The sequence below is a fragment of the Engystomops pustulosus genome, chromosome 4 (genome assembly GCF_040894005.1).
Source record: "Engystomops pustulosus chromosome 4, aEngPut4.maternal, whole genome shotgun sequence".
Classification (NCBI taxonomy): domain Eukaryota; kingdom Metazoa; phylum Chordata; class Amphibia; order Anura; family Leptodactylidae; genus Engystomops; species Engystomops pustulosus.
The window spans coordinates 196,325,637-196,342,619 of NC_092414.1; the positions used below are offsets into that span (position 1 = coordinate 196,325,637).

General features: G+C 39.0%; 1 protein-coding gene across 4 annotated transcripts in view; it reads left to right on the forward strand.

Moving 5' to 3' along the window:
• ANK1 (ankyrin 1) overlaps positions 1-16,983 on the forward strand; it is a 197,051-nt gene that overhangs the window by 167,539 nt on the left and 12,529 nt on the right. For 2 of the 4 annotated variants that reach the window (XM_072149293.1, XM_072149294.1), the window contains 4 exons: positions 5,923-6,231; positions 6,323-6,395; positions 6,745-6,916; positions 16,676-16,759. In XM_072149293.1, coding sequence (XP_072005394.1) covers positions 5,923-6,231; positions 6,323-6,395; positions 6,745-6,916; positions 16,676-16,759 — 638 coding nt within the window. Of the gene's footprint in view, positions 1-5,922; positions 6,232-6,322; positions 6,396-6,744; positions 6,917-7,126; positions 7,756-16,675; positions 16,760-16,983 lie in introns of those variants that run through there. The other 2 variants (XM_072149295.1, XM_072149296.1) reach the window with 2 other exon arrangements.

The following is a 16,983-nucleotide window of genomic DNA, read 5'->3' on the forward strand; positions in this document are numbered from 1 at the left end:
GGGAGGCCCATGATGTTAGCGGCAGCAAGGGAGCACACGTGGAGACAAGATGTAAAACATCAAACTTACAGTCTCTTTATTTCAAGATGTCAATGCAGCAATTATAGGAGGCTGAGGTAGTGGTCCTCTCTGCCAGTGTCTGAGGTAGATGGTTGGATGCAGTCTGGTAGAATAAGCTCACAGTCCAGATTCAGGAACTTGGGTCTGGAGAAGATAGAAGCTGCTTTGGCAGCAATCTTGGGCAGGCTGTGTATGTAGTCAGAGCTGCAGCAGGACTGATAGAGGCAGACTATCCTCATGTAGGAGCCAGCAGGCTGTTGTGTGCCGGCCTTGTGTCTGCTTAGCACTCAGACCGAAGGAAACTCAGAAAAGAACTAGTCTCTGGAAAAAGATTCAGAGAACTCTATATACAAAATCTCCACGCTGGACGGAGCTTCAGACATCCAACCAAATAGGAACCTCAGGGCAAATCAGATTAACAGACATGAAGCACAACTTATGATTGGTTACAATTAGACCCTCCCTTCCCAGGTAGATATTATACAGCTGCATTACCAATTATAGGCAGTAGATGGCACACAGAGGTGATCAGGCTCTATGGACAGGTACCAATCTAAAGGAGAGCATTATTTCGTAAGGATTGCATTGGCAGGGACATTACATATGTTACGAGCTGCAAGGAGACGGAAAGTGCTGCAGGCTGAACCAATAAGAGGACAGGGGGTGTGTCATAGACCACCATAGAATCCATTTCTGCAATGTGGTCACAGTTCTATCCCCCAAAAACAGAGCTAAAAAGCAGCCATACTGTAAGGTGTGATGAAAGTATATAGCATGATATCTTCCCGTGTAGATACTGACTTGTAAATCAGGTTAAAGCTTTGGACCGGACAGTCACTTTAAGTAAACTTCTTCATCCCACAAACTGGCCATCCGCACTGAATGCATGCCATCCACACTAACACCTGTATTCAGAAGGGGCATTACCCATAAGTCTCCGAGTCACAGTAAGGCCAGGTTCACAGGTCACATTTTAGTGATGGAACCCAACCTGAGGACTGTACTGACTATAGGAGCTATATGGAGCTTGGCTTCGCCTGTACATGCTTCCTTGTATAACCCATAAGTGGTATGATCCATGTCTTTCCCATCGCCTCACCCATCCCTAACCGTGGAGAAATACTGTGGGGCTTGAGTCAATGTGTGTGTACGTCTCACCCTTTCTCTCTCCTTTCTCTCACTTCTTTTCTGAGCCTCTTCGTTCACCTCTGACCTCCTCATGCTTCTGTTCTTCCTCTTTCAGTCAGGACCAGGTGCCCCTCCATCCTCAATCCCACCCTAAACCTGAGGGATGTATGTATTTCTGTGGCCTTTAACCCGTCACACACTCTAGTTCACATTCTGTATATCCGTATACTAAGCATGCTCCATGTACATATTTAAATGGGTTGTCCAGGTCTAGAAAAACATGGCTGCTTTCTTCCATAAACAGCGCCACGTCTGTGCACAGGTTGTGTGTGGTATTGCATCTCAGTCTTAATAACTTAAACGGTGCCGAGCTGCAATACCTTACATAACCCAGTGACTATTGTGGTGCTGTTTTGGGTAGACAGCAATCATGTGTTTCTAATACTATACTACTACTATATATTTTATTCTATTATGTCTTTTAGATACTTTAAGTATATAACTGAAAGTGCAAACTTATTTCTAGATTTTTTTTCCATCTCAGAAAAATGTCAACATTAGTGGCAATGGCAACCCAATCCCTGATCCTGCCGGAGTTCCATTTCCTGTTGTTTCCCTCAAGGAGTCATAGCAAGCGATTTTTTTATGTTTTTTTGGGGTTTTTTTTATGGGCACCCCTATTGGCTATGATTGGTTATGCAAAAAAATTATGGTGTGGTTAACCAGGGTACAGTTATAGGTGGTGCAAAAATAGTCATACACCCCCAGTATTTGTTTATTTAGTTTACTAGTTCTCGAGTCCAACCCTTCGATTGGCTTTGTTCTATCTATTTTTTGGAGAGCCAGTAGTGATGGGAATTCCAGCTCTTCTTAGTGAGCTGGCACATTAGGCTCCGCTCACTAAGAAGAGCCGGCTCTTCTGGCTCCTGAACGGCTCCCTATTAAATATAAAATAGGGAGCCGCGGGCGTGGTGAGCCATATAGGGGCGGGGTTTAGTGAGCCATCGGCTCACTGAGGTGAGCCAGCTCACATCGTTCACTTGAATGAGCCGGTTCTTTGTGCCGGCTCGTTCACGAACGACCCATCACTAAGAGCCAGCAACGAAACCCACTGGTCTACGTAAATTAAGAATTCCAAGTTATGATTCCATTTAGAAGTTGTAGTGTTGTCTACACTAGTTGTCACCCAAGGTTCTGTGGTTTTTGGATTTTTGTCTAGTATATTTAAAACACTCAATTTCCACTGGATAGGTGAAAGGTTCTCACAGGAGGCCCCACCCCTAATGGGAACAGGGTACTTTATCCCCTTTTTGCACCCACATAGCTGTAGTTGAGAATGCCCCCACACTCTATTTGATGTACATTAGACTATTTTAATCAGTGCTATAAATTGTGAATGGTGTGGTAATGTGCAGGCTTAATATGTGGGATCCCAGTTTACTTGATAAATGGGGTGTACCAGTTACTAATGCATAACCACTGTGCAGGTGATAATAGTAAAGGTTATAATATATTTTATCAATTCTTGCGTCCTGTTTTTCCCCTGCCTCTAGCAGTGTGAATAAATCAGCTTTCACAATGGATTGATAAGGAGAAGCTGATAAGGTTTCCATTGACTTATCTCCTTACAGGCTGTCTTATAGATAGTCTTGTACACACTGGATTGTCTCATCTCCTGAACTCCTTACAGAGATAATTGAATTATAAAGTGGAATATTTTCTAGGTATATAAGCTAGTTCTTCAGGTGTGTGTCCGTACATGGAACTGCCGGGTGCTATTTGAGCGCAACCTTTTAGATGCGTAAACGTATTTTTATTGTCAGTGTGGTTCAGCCTTACTGTCGGTTGGCGCAGCCACACGGCACCATCTGCTGTGTATCTAGTCATCTGTTATCACCTATACACGGCATTTGCGTATGGCAAAGGCCAAGCCGGCCGAAACGTTACGCAACTGTAGAATTGACTAATTTTCTTCCAATAAAAATACACTTCAGCATCTAAAGGAGTGCTTGACCTTCAGTTTATTAGGTATATAAGGAGTACATCTTTAGCCTCCTCTCTCTCTACTATCCACTGTATGGCTCAATGGAGGAGAAGAAAGCAGCAAAAAATGGGATAGAGAAGCTGTCTTCCTAGATGAAGTGTATTACAAAGTTTACTTTTATCATCGGCACTACGGATCTCTGAAAAATAAAATTTACAAAAAAAAGTGTAGATGATGGAAAACATGGTATATGACATCACATATATACCACACATAAATGTCAGATCAAGCACCCTTTTGGTGGAGGGGGGTCAGTAGAGCCATGGCTTCTGTTCTGTATATCGCTGTCTGCAGCCATGTCAGTGTGTGGGGGTATAAGCTGGTAGTACTGTGTTTTGCAAAGCTTTGGCATGATGGTGCCCTGATTTTGTGCCAGCTGGATTTACCCCCCTTTCTGGTTATATAACGTCTGCTTATGTTCAGTATTAAATGTTATGTTACTGTCTACATAATGTGCATCAGAAAAGGCAGAGACTGGTGGGATTCACACTCCCCGTTATGGGGGGGGGTCTCATGTTTCTAAAAACAGCAGAGAGGGTGTGACACGTGGCTGGGTGGCTGTCAGAGTTGATGGCTCAAACAGCTGAGTAACCGTGCAGTGACAAGGAGCTTCACAGCCCGCACATCCCGTATCATACACTCTATATAGGGAACTGACCCTAATATATCTCACTGTAAGCAGCTATCCCCAGCGTGGCCCTCTGTCGTGGCCAATAACTGTCCATACCTTTCCTAATACATTACCGCTCGCCTACATGAATAGGAAAAGGCTACATCAATCTTCAGTAAAACCAGGGGTGTAATAACATATTGTACATAAAACTATGTAGTCTGGACATAAATAGAGCTATATGGCAATATAAAGCTAAAATTGTCATTGCAACCTGAAACCAGGTAAACAATTCAGGTAAGTATCCGTAGGCACTGCTTTACCTAGTGCAGGCCAAAACTGTGTCTATTTGTAGGTATACATTACTATACCAGACAAATATATATACCATACAAGTAAAATCTAGCACAGCGGCAGCCTATGGGACAGATGCTAGAAATAGGTATTACAACATGACAGCCCTAGTTATACATCAGGAAACCTCTTGCCCCACCCCACCCAATCCTTTATGTAATAATGCATATTTATATAAGGATAATCAACGAACCTGCATTAACATTGATTTCAAAATGAACCAAGTAATACCAAATTTCTCCTGCAGAGGCACTGCAGAAAAAAATAACGCTTTGGGGCACATTTACTAAGGGTCCGAATGACGCATTTTCGGCGGGTTTCGTGATTTTTCCCGTTTTGCGCTGAATTGCCCCGGTTTTGGGGGAACGCAATCGGATTGTGTCGCATCGGCGTCGGCTTGCTTGCGACACAAATGCTGGGGCGTGGACGGCGGACAACCCGACTGATTCGGACAAACCGCAGAATTTAAAAAAGCAAATTGTGTCGCAAGATCAGCACTTACATGCACCGGGAAGAAGAAGGTGAACTCCGGCGGACCTCAGCGGAGGAAGCGACACATGAAGGAAATCGGGCGCGCGATCTTAGTGAATCGCGGCAGACCCGAATCCTCGAAGGACAACACACGGTGGGGATCGCGACGGGACGGGTAAGTAAATGTGCCCTTGGAGTTGACTGCTGGAGGTCACAGTTCCAAGACCTCTTGTGATCAACTTATTCATGTAGGACCCTCAAAACTAAAAAATGTATCTACTACATTTACTAGACAATTATTAGACAATTACTATGAATGGAGCATTCAAAGATTTTCGAAATAAATAAAATCTTACTAAGTTCTCCTTATTAAATGTAAAGTTGGATTTAAGGAGAACTGTGTCACTATGCTTCTGTGTCCATTGTTAGTAGGCATTATTCATAGAAAAAGCATGAAAGAGCAAGGAGCATAGAAAAATAGTAGAAACCAGCAGTGAAATAAATACATGAAGTGTAGTCTCTTTAGCACTAAAGGATAACAACGTTTTTTTGCTGTGAAGGTAGTGTCTGGGGGGAGAAGGCTGCACAGGAGTTTATGACAGAGACAGACGGAGTTCTGCAGAATCACAGACTAGGATGGAGGAATTCAAAAAGAACACAGTAGCATGTCTACATCACTGTTATTCTGCATTCACACAGCTTCACAGACACAAAGCTCTCCTGCTACACACAGAGAGCATCACATGACTGCCCCCTCCCCCCAGCAGATAGAATCCTTAAAGTTTCTTGTAAACAAACTACGATCTCACAGCTACTGTGGGGACGGGCTAAACTGGGGAGGATAGCATAGACCCGGCCGGACATAGGAAATTAAATCAATATTCATAGTTGTTTTCCATCACAATGGCTAGTGATCTGTGAAAAAATAAGTTTATCGGAGTGTAAGCTTTAACAATATAAAATAGTGTACCCCAATGAATGAATTTTTTTCCACAAATGACACCTTATGTAGATTAGGAAAGAAGGCTACAGTGACTGCAGTGGTGGTCCTATACATTGTCCAAGTCTCAAAAATGGCTAAATTGATAGAAGACAACTATTCTAACTTATATCAATGGGTAATTATTTCTATTCTAGGGACGAATGCTCTAACATTACCCTCCTAGGTGTGGGAGGCAAATGGGATATACTTGTATCTTCTTGTACTTTGAGTGAGTGAGTGTGACATCCCCTTCCCCATCCTACCCTCCCATAGGTAACCCCATGTCGCAGGATGAGCTGCTTTCCCCGGCCTCTCTCAACTACTCCCTACCCTCCCCACTGCGACTGGAGCCGTACTGGAGTGAAGCTTCCATTTTGGACGGAGTACCTATGGCCACAGCCGAGCCAGACGGGGTGCTTGATTTGCCTGACCTTCCTCTCTGGGCCTCTGGCCTGTCCCCATCCCTGGTGGCTCCTGAAGACTCATCCCTGGATTGCAGCAAAGCTGAGGATGAGTGGGATGCCCCGCCACGTCCATCTTCGGGCTCCCCTGATCTGGATGAGGAGGATACGGAAGCTGGAGGTCAGAGGATAAAGATTGTGGTGGGAGAAAACCAAAGAGAAAGAGAGGGGATGGACAATGATACCTAAACAATCATGTGTCTCATTTACAGGACCAGAACGGGTCCAAGCCCGGATAACTGAGACCCCTACAACGTGCAGAGTGACAGGTGGTAAAGTAGAGAGGTAAGTTCACCTTCACGACAGAAGAACCTTCTGAGTGATGGAAATCTAAACATTGGCCAGACATGTCAGTCATTAGTCCTTGCTTACGACCATCAACCTGGGAGTGTCTACTTTGGCCAAGTTTAGCCAGGCATTGACCATAGACCAGTGTGGCTCCTCTGAGGTTCTTGGAGAGTGCTTGTCCATACCCTTTATACCTACGCCAATGATAACTCAAGAACATGGGTTTCTTACAAGTCTAGGTGCATTTCATAGATAAGGCCTACTAGTACTAGTAGGTGACGCCATCCCTAACTATAGACCAGCACAGACCACGGTGATAGATATCTTTTGTCTTCCCATTCTGCAGGGTACTAGACTGGAGCACGGAGGCCCCTTCACCGTCTTCTCCTCGCCGGTCTCCTCACCAGGACAATGGTGCTCCCTTGCCGTATGAAGAACTTCACCCAACATTTAAGGGCAGCGCAAGGATACGAGTAACGCAACAGAGCACTGTGTACAGCTCCAGCCGGCGGGTAGGGGTAAGTGCCCTAAGGACAGGGTAATGGATTAAAAACAAAAGATGTATCTTATGGAAATCCAATATTTTGCACTGTACCGGGATACCGGTGGAAATGTCACTGGTGATGACTTTCAGTCGAGCTCGGAGGTTATACGTCCCTCTCTTTCCATTTTGAGGGTTATTAAATGTCTCTCCGCCTTACTTCCCACCGGGTCCAATTTCAGACCCTCCCCATGAAACAGCTGAGACGTTCACATACACACAGACTGACATCTACCCTGGAGATTGCTTATGGGGCTTCCCCCCAGCCCCTAGACCTGAACAGGGGGAAACATTTGCAGATTTCAGGGCTGTCATTCGGATTCTGTCTGGAGGAAGATCTGATCGGTGGGATTTATTACAGCCGGACGTCTTTCTGACATCCAGAAGAGAATCGGGCTATTTATACACCCAGGACCTGTCTATTGTCGCCCCATTACTCTGTAGGACTCAATGTAAATTATAGGGTAATTTAGGACATGAAGCAGTATGTCTATGTCCTATTTAAGCCTGGGGTGAGACCAACATAGCCCTAGTTACGCTAGTTTTATATATTAAGAAGATTTTTAGTCCGCTGCTTGGTTATAGGTAGTTAAAAGCAAAATGTGGGGTTTCCTGACCCAATTGGGGGTCTGCATAGTCCTGATTGGATTTTTTGTGGTGAGCTGTCAAAATGTGGTGCACATTGTACGTGGAGCTGCAAAGTATGTACTGCGCCGTCTACATACTGAGCTAGACCGGGAGCTGGGGGAAGGAGGCGTGGACGACGACGAGGAGACGCTGACCACCAAGGTGGTACGAAGGAGGGTCATTGTCAAGGTAAAAGGGCGTGATGTAATTGTATATACATACATCATTATACATATGACTGTATATCAGTGTATAGGATGTAGTCTCCAGTATATATATATATCATTATACTATAGGACTGATATCTGCTCTGTATATCAGTGTATAGGACGTAGTCTCCAGTATATATATATATATATATATATATCATTATACATAGGACTGATCCCTGCTCTGTATATCAGTGTATAGGACGCAGTCTCCAGTATATATATATATCATTATACATAGGACTGATCCCTGCTCTGTATATCAGTGTATAGGACGTAGTCTCCAGTATATATATATATATATATATATATATATCATTATACATAGGACTGATCTCTGCTCTGTATATCAGTGTATAGGACGTAGTCTCCAGTATATATATATATCATTATACTATAGGACTGATATCTGCTCTGTATATCAGTGTATAGGACGTAGTCTCCAGTATATATATATATATCATTATACATAGGACTGATCCCTGCTCTGTATATCAGTGTATAGGACGTAGTCTCCAGTATATATATATATATCATTATACAATAGGACTGATCTCTGCTCTGTATATCAGTGTATAGGACGTAGTCTCCAGTATATATATATATCATTATACACAGGACTGATCCCTGCTCAGTATATCAGTGTATAGGACGTAGTCTCCAGTATATATATATATATATATATATATATATCATTATACATAGGACTGATCCCTGCTCTGTATATCAGTGTATAGGACGCAGTCTCCAGTATATATATATATCATTATACATAGGACTGATCTCTGCTCTGTATATCAGTGTATAGGACGTAGTCTCCAGTATATATATATATCATTATACTATAGGACTGATATCTGCTCTGTATATCAGTGTATAGGACGTAGTCTCCAGTATATATATATATATATCATTATACATAGGACTGATCCCTGCTCTGTATATCAGTGTATAGGACGTAGTCTCCAGTATATATATATATATCATTATACACAGGACTGATCCCTGCTCAGTATATCAGTGTATAGGACGTAGTCTCCAGTATATATATATATATCATTATACACAGGACTGATCCCTGCTCTGTATATCAGTGTATAGGACGTAGTCTCCAGTATATATATATATCATTATACATAGGACTGATCCCTGCTCTGTATATCAGTGTATAGGACGTAGTCTCCAGTATATATATATATATCATTATACACAGGACTGATCCCTGCTCTGTATATCAGTGTATAGGACGTAGTCTCCAGTATATATATATATCATTATACATAGGACTGATCCCTGCTCTGTATATCAGTGTATAGGATGTAGTCTCCAGTATATATATATATCATTATACATAGGACTGATCTCTGCTCTGTATATCAGTGTATAGGACGTAATCTCCAGTATATATATATATATCATTATACAATAGGACTGATCCCTGCTCTGTATATCAGTGTATAGGACGTAGTCTCCAGTATATATATATATCATTATACATAGGACTGATCCCTGCTCTGTATATCAGTGTATAGGACGTAGTCTCCAGTATATATATATATCATTATACATAGGACTGATCCCTGCTCTGTATATCAGTGTATAGGACGTAGTCTCCAGTATATATATATATATCATTATACATAGGACTGATCCCTGCTCTGTATATCAGTGTATAGGACGTAGTCTCCAGTATATATATATATATCATTATACACAGGACTGATCCCTGCTCTGTATATCAGTGTATAGGACGTAGTCTCCAGTATATATATATCATTATACATAGGACTGATCCCTGCTCTGTATATCAGTGTATAGGACGCAGTCTCCAGTATATATATATATATCATTATACACAGGACTGATCCTGTAGTCTCCAGTATATATATATATATATCATTATACATAGGACTGATCCCTGCTCTGTATATCAGTGTATAGGACGTAGTCTCCAGTATATATATATATATATATATCATTATACACAGGACTGATCCCTGCTCTGTATATCAGTGTATAGGACGCAGTCTCCAGTATATATATATATCATTATACATAGGACTGATCCCTGCTCTGTATATCAGTGTATAGGACGTAGTCTCCAGTATATATATATATCATTATACATAGGACTGATCCGTGCTCTGTATATCAGTGTATAGGACGTAGTCTCCAGAATATATATCATTATACATAGGACTGATCCCTGCTCTGTATATCAGTGTATAGGACGTAGTCTCCAGTATATATATATATATATCATTATACAATAGGACTGATCCCTGCTCTGTATATCAGTGTATAGGATGTAGTCTCCAGTATATATATATATCATTTTACATAGGACTGATCTCTGCTCTGTATATCAGTGTATAGGATGTAGTCTCCAGTATATATATATATATCATTATACATAGGACTGATCTCTGCTCTGTATATCAGTGTATAGGATGTAGTCTCCAGTATATATATATATATCATTATACATAGGACTGATCTCTGCTCTGTATATCAGTGTATAGGATGTAGTCTCCAGTATATATATATCATTATACTATAGGACTGATCTCTGCTCTGTATATCAGTGTATAGGACGTAGTCTCCAGTATATATATCATTATACATAGGACTGATCCCTGCTCTGTATATCAGTGTATAGGATGTAGTCTCCAGTATATATATATATATATCATTATACATAGGACTGATCCCTGCTCTGTATATCAGTGTATAGGATGTAGTCTCCAGTATATATATATATATCATTATACTATAGGACTGATCCCTGCTCTGTATATCAGTGTATAGGACGTAGTCTCCAGTATATATATATATATCATTATACATAGGACTGATCCCTGCTCTGTATATCAGTGTATAGGACGTAGTCTCCAGTATATATATATATATATATATCATTATACATAGGACTGATCTCTGCTCTGTATATCAGTGTATAGGACGTAGTCTCCAGTATATATATATATCATTATACATAGGACTGATCCCTGCTCTGTATATCAGTGTATAGGACGTAGTCTCCAGTATATATATATATATCATTATACTATAGGACTGATCCCTGCTCTGTATATCAGTGTATAGGACGTAGTCTCCAGTATATATATATATATCATTATACATAGGACTGATCCCTGCTCTGTATATCAGTGTATAGGACGTAGTCTCCAGTATATATATATATATCATTATACATAGGACTGATCCCTGCTCTGTATATCAGTGTATAGGACGTAGTCTCCAGTATATATATATATATCATTATACTATAGGACTGATCCCTGCTCTGTATATCAGTGTATAGGACGTAGTCTCCAGTATATATATATATCATTATACTATAGGACTGATCCCTGCTCTGTATATCAGTGTATAGGACGTAGTCTCCAGTATATATATATATATCATTATACATAGGACTGATCCCTGCTCTGTATATCAGTGTATAGGACGTAGTCTCCAGTATATATATATATCATTATACATAGGACTGATCCCTGCTCTGTATATCAGTGTATAGGATGTAGTCTCCAGTATATATATATATATATATCATTATACATAGGACTGATCTCTGCTCTGTATATCAGTGTATAGGACGTAGTCTCCAGTATATATATATATATATATATATCATTATACTATAGGACTGATCCCTGCTCTGTATATCAGTGTATAGGACGTAGTCTCCAGTATATATATATATCATTATACATAGGACTGATCCCTGCTCTGTATATCAGTGTATAGGACGTAGTCTCCAGTATATATATATATATATCATTATACATAGGACTGATCCCTGCTCTGTATATCAGTGTATAGGACGTAGTCTCCAGTATATATATATATCATTATACATAGGACTGATCCCTGCTCTGTATATCAGTGTATAGGACGTAGTCTCCAGAATATATATATATATCATTATACATAGGACTGATCCCTGCTCTGTATATCAGTGTATAGGATGTAGTCTCCAGTATATATATATATATCATTATACATAGGACTGATCCCTGCTCTGTATATCAGTGTATAGGATGTAGTCTCCAGTATATATATATATATATCATTATACATAGGACTGATCCCTGCTCTGTATATCAGTGTATAGGATGTAGTCTCCAGTATATATATATATATCATTATACATAGGACTGATCCCTGCTCTGTATATCAGTGTATAGGACGTAGTCTCCAGTATATATATATATATCATTATACAATAGGACTGATCTCTGCTCTGTATATCAGTGTATAGGACGTAGTCTCCAGTATATATATATATATCATTATACATAGGACTGATCCCTGCTCTGTATATCAGTGTATAGGACGTAGTCTCCAGTATATATATATATATATATCATTATACATAGGACTGATCTCTGCTCTGTATATCAGTGTATAGGACGTAGTCTCCAGTATATATATATATATATATATCATTATACATAGGACTGATCCCTGCTCTGTATATCAGTGTATAGGACGTAGTCTCCAGTATATATATATATATCATTATACATAGGACTGATCCCTGCTCTGTATATCAGTGTATAGGACGTAGTCTCCAGTATATATATATATCATTATACATAGGACTGATCCCTGCTCTGTATATCAGTGTATAGGACGTAGTCTCCAGTATATATATATATATCATTATACATAGGACTGATCCCTGCTCTGTATATCAGTGTATAGGACGTAGTCTCCAGTATATATATATATATCATTATACTATAGGACTGATCTCTGCTCTGTATATCAGTGTATAGGATGTAGTCTCCAGTATATATATATATATATCATTATACAATAGGACTGATCCCTGCTCTGTATATCAGTGTATAGGATGTAGTCTCCAGTATATATATATATCATTATACATAGGACTGATCCCTGCTCTGTATATCAGTGTATAGGACGTAGTCTCCAGTATATATATATATCATTATACATAGGACTGATCCCTGCTCTGTATATCAGTGTATAGGACGTAGTCTCCAGTATATATATATATATCATTATACATAGGACTGATCCCTGCTCTGTATATCAGTGTATAGGACGTAGTCTCCAGTATATATATATATCATTATACATAGGACTGATCCCTGCTCTGTATATCAGTGTATAGGACGTAGTCTCCAGTATATATATATATATCATTATACATAGGACTGATCCCTGCTCTGTATATCAGTGTATAGGATGTAGTCTCCAGTATATATATATATATATCATTATACATAGGACTGATCCCTGCTCTGTATATCAGTGTATAGGATGTAGTCTCCAGTATATATATATATATCATTATACATAGGACTGATGCCTGCTCTGTATATCAGTGTATAGGACGTAGTCTCCAGTATATATATATATCATTATACATAGGACTGATCCCTGCTCTGTATATCAGTGTATAGGACGTAGTCTCCAGTATATATATATATCATTATACTATAGGACTGATCTCTGCTCTGTATATCAGTGTATAGGATGTAGTCTCCAGTATATATATATATCATTATACATAGGACTGATCCCTGCTCTGTATATCAGTGTATAGGATGTAGTCTCCAGTATATATATATATATATCATTATACATAGGACTGATCCCTGCTCTGTATATCAGTGTATAGGATGTAGTCTCCAGTATATATATATATATCATTATACATAGGACTGATCCCTGCTCTGTATATCAGTGTATAGGACGTAGTCTCCAGTATATATATATATCATTATACAATAGGACTGATCTCTGCTCTGTATATCAGTGTATAGGACGTAGTCTCCAGTATATATATATATATCATTATACATAGGACTGATCCCTGCTCTGTATATCAGTGTATAGGACGTAGTCTCCAGTATATATATATATCATTATACAATAGGACTGATCTCTGCTCTGTATATCAGTGTATAGGACGTAGTCTCCAGTATATATATATATCATTATACTATAGGACTGATCCCTGCTCTGTATATCAGTGTATAGGATGTAGTCTCCAGTATATATATATATCATTATACTATAGGACTGATCCCTGCTCTGTATATCAGTGTATAGGATGTAGTCTCCAGTATATATATATCATTATACAATAGGACTGATCCCTGCTCTGTATATCAGTGTATAGGACGTAGTCTCCAGTATATATATATATATATATCATTATACATAGGACTGATCCCTGCTCTGTATATCAGTGTATAGGATGTAGTCTCCAGTATATATATATCATTATACAATAGGACTGATCCCTGCTCTGTATATCAGTGTATAGGACGTAGTCTCCAGTATATATATATATATATCATTATACATAGGACTGATCCCTGCTCTGTATATCAGTGTATAGGACGTAGTCTCCAGTATATATATATATATATATATCATTATACATAGGACTGATCCCTGCTCTGTATATCAGTGTATAGGACGTAGTCTCCAGTATATATATATATATATCATTATACATAGGACTGATCCCTGCTCTGTATATCAGTGTATAGGATGTAGTCTCCAGTATATATATATATATATCATTATACATAGGACTGATCCCTGCTCTGTATATCAGTGTATAGGACGTAGTCTCCAGTATATATATATATCATTATACATAGGACTGATCACTGCTCTGTATATCAGTGTATAGGACGTAGTCTCCAGTATATATATATATATATATCATTATACATAGGACTGATCTCTGCTCTGTATATCAGTGTATAGGACGTAGTCTCCAGTATATATATATATATCATTATACATAGGACTGATCCCTGCTCTGTATATCAGTGTATAGGACGTAGTCTCCAGTATATATATATATCATTATACTATAGGACTGATCCCTGCTCTGTATATCAGTGTATAGGACGTAGTCTCCAGTATATATATATATCATTATACATAGGACTGATCCCTGCTCTGTATATCAGTGTATAGGATGTAGTCTCCAGTATATATATATATATCATTATACATAGGACTGATCTCTGCTCTGTATATCAGTGTATAGGACGTAGTCTCCAGTATATATATATATATCATTATACTATAGGACTGATCCCTGCTCTGTATATCAGTGTATAGGACGTAGTCTCCAGTATATATATATATCATTATACAATAGGACTGATCCCTGCTCTGTATATCAGTGTATAGGACGTAGTCTCCAGTATATATATATATATCATTATACAATAGGACTGATCCCTGCTCTGTATATCAGTGTATAGGACGTAGTCTCCAGTATATATATATATATCATTATACATAGGACTGATCCCTGCTCTGTATATCAGTGTATAGGACGTAGTCTCCAGTATATATATATATATATCATTATACATAGGACTGATCCCTGCTCTGTATATCAGTGTATAGGACGTAGTCTCCAGTATATATATATATCATTATACTATAGGACTGATCCCTGCTCTGTATATCAGTGTATAGGACGTAGTCTCCAGTATATATATATATATATATCATTATACATAGGACTGATCCCTGCTCTGTATATCAGTGTATAGGACGTAGTCTCCAGTATATATATATATATATCATTATACATAGGACTGATCCCTGCTCTGTATATCAGTGTATAGGACGTAGTCTCCAGTATATATATATATCATTATACTATAGGACTGATCCCTGCTCTGTATATCAGTGTATAGGATGTAGTCTCCAGTATATATATATATATCATTATACATAGGACTGATCTCTGCTCTGTATATCAGTGTATAGGACGTATTCTCCCGTATATATATATCATTATACAATAGGACTGATCCCTGCTCTGTATATCAGTGTATAGGACGTAGTCTCCAGTATATATATATCATTATACATAGGACTGATCTCTGCTCTGTATATCAGTGTATAGGACGTAGTCTCCAGTATATATATATATCATTATACACAGGACTGATCCCTGCTCTGTATATCAGTGTATAGGATGTAGTCTCCAGTATATATATATATATCATTATACATAGGACTGATCCCTGCTCTGTATATCAGTGTATAGGATGTAGTCTCCAGTATATATATATATATCATTATACAATAGGACTGATCCCTGCTCTGTATATCAGTGTATAGGACGTAGTCTCCAGTATATATATATATCATTATACATAGGACTGATCCCTGCTCTGTATATCAGTGTATAGGACGTAGTCTCCAGTATATATATATCATTATACATAGGACTGATCCCTGCTCTGTATATCAGTGTATAGGACGTAGTCTCCAGTATATATATATATATATCATTATACATAGGACTGATCCCTGCTCTGTATATCAGTGTATAGGACGTAGTCTCCAGTATATATATATCATTATACAATAGGACTGATCCCTGCTCTGTATATCAGTGTATAGGACGTAGTCTCCAGTATATATATATATATCATTATACTATAGGACTGATCCCTGCTCTGTATGTCAGTGTATAGGATGTAGTCTCCAGTATATATATTAGTAATAGGACTGTTCTCCATGCTTGGAGTTACTGAATATTTGTGAATGGGGGTAGCCTGTATATGAGGACGCTGTCTGAATAAAGCAGCTACTTGCAGCCATTTTTAACTACCCATTGACCTGTAAATAGCACTTGTGATCTCGTGAGCTATTTACGGATCAATCTAGCCAAGCTCCATTAAACATGAGTCTGACATAATAGGCCCCGGCCATACGGCTCTGTAATCGTGAATGTCTGTAAATGCAATAAAAAAGTTATAAATAGTGCGATAATACCAAAAAGCATCAGACTACACAAGTCTCCCTGCGGCTGCACCTACCTCATAGTCATGTACGGCCTTCATCTATTGCAGGGGAATGAAGTCCCTGACATTCCTGGGGAGCAGGTGACAGAGGAAGAATTTACAGACGAGCAAGGGAACATAGTAACGAAGAAGGTGGGTATACTAGAGGATACTGTGATGTCTGAAGAATTCTTTGATTGTTTTTATGACATGGAAAGGGTGTCATCAGTAGCCAAGACATCTTAGGGGTTAACTAGCCAAGATGATAAGTTCCATATCTGTTGTCAGATAACCAAGCCCCCACTCCACCTGACGGGGGATACCTGAGTAACACTCAGACCCCTTAGGTCATGCCATAAAAACATATGCTGGTGTTT